General features: G+C 40.5%; 1 protein-coding gene across 1 annotated transcript in view; it reads right to left on the bottom strand.

Moving 5' to 3' along the window:
• ptprk (protein tyrosine phosphatase receptor type K) overlaps positions 1-5,148 on the bottom strand; it is a 172,433-nt gene that overhangs the window by 41,030 nt on the left and 126,255 nt on the right. Inside the window, exons 10-11 of the mRNA XM_016439774.1 lie at positions 531-640; positions 28-229 (exon numbers count right to left, since the gene is read on the bottom strand). Of these exons, the coding sequence (XP_016295260.1) occupies positions 28-229; positions 531-640 (312 nt within the window). The remainder of the gene's footprint in view (positions 1-27; positions 230-530; positions 641-5,148) is intronic.

Below are 5,148 nucleotides of genomic sequence, written 5' to 3'. Positions count from 1 at the left end.
CATGTAACAGCACGAGCTCATGCATACCTGATATGTTGGTGGTGACGTTGAGTGTGGTTGGGGGTCCGTATCCCTTGCTGGTACTGGCCCGGATCAGGAACTGGTAGGTGGTTCCTGGATGCAGCTGTGTGAAGTTGTGACGCGACGTGTTCCACGGTAACGACACCAGAACAGGCGGCCGCAGCAACGCCACTGACGGGTCGAACGAATGCACGCTACTGTAACTGATCTACAGACAGCAGAAAAGAAGACGGCACTGCTGAAACACATCGATTATACAGGTGCATCTCAATAAATTAGAATGTCGTGGAAAAACAATTTGAGTTGAATTACTGAAATAAATGAACCTTTCCACGACATTCTAATTTATTGAGATGCACCTGTATATAGGGATGGTTCATTTAATTTCAGTTTTTCCAAATAAAATACAAAGATGCAAGAGAGTGTGTGCTTTTGATACATAAGCCTTCAGGTTTGCACTCAAACACGTAAAACATAGTGGAATTGGAATAAGACACTGGTAGCATTACCTCATACTGGGTTATAATGCCGTTGGGCTCCAGAGGCTCTTTCCACTGCAGTGAGATCTTATCCTCCGACGGAGTCGCTCTCACAAACTCCTTGGGAACTGGACCGGGCACTACAGCACAGACACACAGACGAGGAGAGAAATGAACACTCAACAAGCACTTAAAGCAAGCAGAACTGGCTTCAGCAGGAGAATAACATCGAATGCTTGAGTGTCTTATTGAAAGCTTTACCTCTGTGGAAAATTTACTATTGGATTTTTAGCTAGAAACTGATATGTGTTTATGATGACCAATGCTGATACCAGTATATGAGCAGAGGGACTGATGGGCAAAATGAGGCTGATGTGTAGCACCGGAGGCGACACTAGACCCTTTTTACTGGTGCATGAGCTGTGCTTCAATAAAACATTACTGATAAAGCCTTATCTGACGATGAACATTACAGTATACAAACCCTGATAATATTTCAGCAATCATGTCATGCATGTTTTTTTTAGCTGTTCACAAATGAGTCAGAATTGGTCAGAAGGGTTTGTAAAAAGGTCTGAAATTGTGCATGATTCAATTTATTCACACAGTTCATTCACAGATTGAACCATTTACAGTGGTTTCTTACACTGAAATAGTAACAGGATACTGTATAAGACAGAAAAAAAAATAATAATAAAAATCGCTGGATGAGGTGGAAATTTACAGTACCTACAATCCATTGCAGGAAACATAACTTGCAGATGTTTTCAGCGATGAAGCAGCTCTTTATTGCTTACAAGTGACTCTGTACTGCAGGTAAAGACAATTTATATCCATATATCCATAACAGAATCAGAAAAAAAGTATAAATATGGGGACAATGTTGTTCCAGTGAAAAGTCTGGAAAAACTTGACTGATTCTCATGATTCCTAAAACCCTCCATGAGTGAAATTAGCTTTGATGACAAATGGTGGACAAATATATTTGGTGGACAAATATAAATTGTGCCTACATATGAATTTCTTTGCATAAGTAATATTAAATGTAGGCACAACATTAATTCTGTAACTGTGACTGTGAGACTGTGCACATTATAAGAACATGTTCGCTATAAATCATTCTGCAGATAAAAAGGCCATCGACACAACACAAAAGAAGGGGGCAGAAATGATAGCACACTAGTAGGAGTGTGTCAACTCATCAAAACAAGAAAATGTTAGCTTCAAAAGTCATTTGCATATGCGCAGATGAAAACAAATGGTGTGCCTGTTACCGGCGCACACCTAAACCTGGCTCTGCCAGCATTCAGCCCATGGAGTCGCTGACGGTGGCCTTTATTGTGCTGCAACGCTATTCAAGACGCCTGACAAAAAAAGTTGTGCAAGCGATGTGCATGTCCCAGATGTGTCAAGAAATCACAGCAGCATCTTCACAGCATAACCCACTTATGACTGTCAGGTGCGCTTGTGTTCAACTGTTCAATATATTCCTGCCTTTATCTTTATTTGAATTATTTGCCTCACTCATCTCATCTACTGAATAAAAAAAGTTATATTTATACATTCCTGATCTGTTTCTCCGTGAGAGAGATGTTACGCCAAGAGGCTTTAACCGTCAGCGTAATCATGTAAACATTTTAAATGGGCCAATGCTACACCCGATCATTTGGACATATTGTCAGTCAACATTTCAGCAGATCAGTGTGTTTCTGGCTGAGACGTGAGATCTATATGGACAAAAGTATTGTGACACCTGACCATTACAGCAACAGGGACTTTAATGACACTGCATTCCAAACACACAGAAATTAATATGGAGTTGGTCAGATTCCACTCTTCTGGGAAGGCTTTTCACAAGATTTTGGAGTGTCACGGCATTGTCCAAAATGTCTTGGTAAGTAACTGGAAGTAAGGGGCCGAGCCCAAACCCTGAAAAACAGCCCCATATTATTATCCCTCCTCCAGCAAACTGTACTCGCCCATCAGACTGCCGAACATCGAACAGGTTTCCACTGCTCCAGAGTCCAGTGTCGACGTGCTTTACTCACTCCATCCCACTCTCGGAATTGTTCTTGGTGAGGTGAGGCTTCCATGCAGCTGCTCAGCCATAGAAACCCAATCCATGAATCTTCCGCTGCACAGTTTTTGTGCTGATATTAATGCCAGTGGAAGTGTGGATCTCATCTGCTCTGGAATCAGCAGAGCTTTGGTGACTTTCACGCTCCATACTCTTCAGCAATTGGTGAGCTGCTCTGTGACTTGACGTGGTCTTCAGTTGCTGCTGCTAAATGTTTATACTTTCCAGTAATACTTACAGCTGACCATGGAATATCTAGCAGGGATGAAATTTCATGAACTGTCTTATTACAAAGGTGGCATCCTATCACTGTACCACGCTTGATTTCACTGAGCTCTGTTTGTAAATGCAGACTGCATGACGGGGTGCTTGATTTTATACACATGTGGCAATGAGCCTGACTGAAACACCTGAATTCAATAATTAAGAGTGTGTCCCGATACTTTTGTCCATATAGTGTATATGGACACTGGCTGGGCAGTTTCATGGTGGGATTATGGATTCTGTACATTCGGATCCAGGGACCCTATTATTTTCAAATTCCATGAGGACACATAGTCATTGGTTGTCATCTGCCATTGGAAGCCCTGGTCTGTTCAAATAGCATAAGTCACCAATACAATCTGAGATTTGTTTCTATTGCCAAACTGGCTGAACGCACAAACATCTGTAAATGGAGGAAGATTGGGGTTTGGTGCCTTAATACTTAAATGTTCTTCTGACGACACATTGCAGTACTTAAACTGTGACAGATTACAATAAAATACAATAAAAACTATTTTCAGGGAAGGAGAAATGACGTCAGGATGTCTTGAGCCTCTTGCAGGTGTGAACACTGGATTATTTATGGCTGCGCACCATTTTAGTTTTTTTGCAATATCTAGATGTTTGGTTTCACTCTCTCACTGATCCTCCAATCAAAGATTTAGATGGCTCACCTCAGTATGGAGAAAAGCGAGAGAGGGCAAAATAAATTCATGTCAGACTCCCTTTTGCCTGAGCGCTTATCTGTGGACCGACGCCGTGCCGAGAAACTCAACCAAACACAACAGAGTCCAAAGCCACGTCACACTCCTCGTGTGTATGTTATCATACAGTGAGAATCAGTGATCATCTGCCCTACACAGCTGCTCAGAGGGATGTGGCATAATAACACTATATGGAAAAGAGCAAGTCAGCAAACCTGGACCAGCAATTACAGCACAATCACATGACACACCAAATGAACCTGTACTACGTCATTCTAGGGGCCCTCAGCAAACTTACAAGGTGACTTAAAATTATTTAAAATAAGACAAAATAAGCTCTAAAATAAGCTAACACAATGAAAAATCAAGATAATTCTTATTTTAAGGCAAGACACTACATGCAAACCATTTTTTTTTCATGCACTGGTCAATTTTGAGATTTTGTGCTATTGTGCTTCTATAACGTGCCTTCTTTCAGGCTATATTCACACTGTCAGTGCTTGGGATTGACAACCGCATTTATTTACGGGTGTGAGTTTTGAAATGCAGTTTACAAGAGTCTCAAGTACTGACTGTAAGAACGTGCAACGAAAGTCATATTCATATGCTATTCATGACTATTAGACTACTGGATTCATGACAAGGTTTATAATAAGGTTTACCCTATTCACCTGAAGTGTCTTTCAACCCATATGTCTCTGAATGACAACAAGAAGTGTTCAACAGATGACAGAGGTGAAACAATGCATCCGAAACATTTGAATTCTCCACTGTAATGCGATCTCATGCATAACACAGTGCAGTTACTGGACATAAAGAGTTCATTTTCAAGAATAATGCAGAGAAACGCTCAGGAACTGATGACGCAGACCTGTGCTTTCTAGCCAGTCACTGAACTGAACACATCTATCTCATATTTTGTGACATTGCTTCAAATTTGCTTTTTAAACCATAAGAATGAAATGCCTCAGATAAAGGCAAAAATAACCAGTTTGCCCTAATTAATTAATAAAATGAGTACTAACATTGTTGTATTCCTTTTTGTTTTATAAAATGTGTGAATTCTAAATTGAAGTAGTTTAAATTTGAAAGGGGTCATATGACGTTGCTATCTGAAAAGCGAGGTGTGCTGTGATTGGCCAGCTATCCAGTGCGTTGTGATTGGCCGAATACTTACCATACTGTGATGATGCCGTGTCCCGGAGAGACAAAACCAATAAAACCCATTATAAACGAGGCATTTGTTGCATCCAGTGGGGACATAAGTACTGATTATAATGACTTATACTGTCGTTTTACGCTTTGCGTTGCAAATCGAACCGCGTAAACATAAAACCATGTCTGCATTTGTGATCGGAGAAACGACAAACAACAAGCGCTACTCTACATTGCTCAAAACTCGCGTTTGAATCATCAGTGGCAAATCCTTTGAATATGAAAGCGTACTTACAGGCTGTGAGTCAGCATTATTTGTCAGAACACCGGCATTGTACAACTGTAAAAAATTACTTTAACAGACTAAATGAATTTAAAGGTAAAAGACTGTAAAAATGCTACAGTAAAAACCTGTTAAATGGTTAACGGTAAATTCCCCTACTATATA

The sequence above is a fragment of the Sinocyclocheilus anshuiensis genome, unplaced genomic scaffold (genome assembly GCF_001515605.1).
Source record: "Sinocyclocheilus anshuiensis isolate Anshui unplaced genomic scaffold, SAMN03320099.WGS_v1.1 scaffold1518, whole genome shotgun sequence".
In the NCBI taxonomy this organism is placed as follows: domain Eukaryota; kingdom Metazoa; phylum Chordata; class Actinopteri; order Cypriniformes; family Cyprinidae; genus Sinocyclocheilus; species Sinocyclocheilus anshuiensis.
Note: the sequence above shows the minus strand (reverse complement) of the source record. Positions and strands in the feature narration are given on the sequence as shown.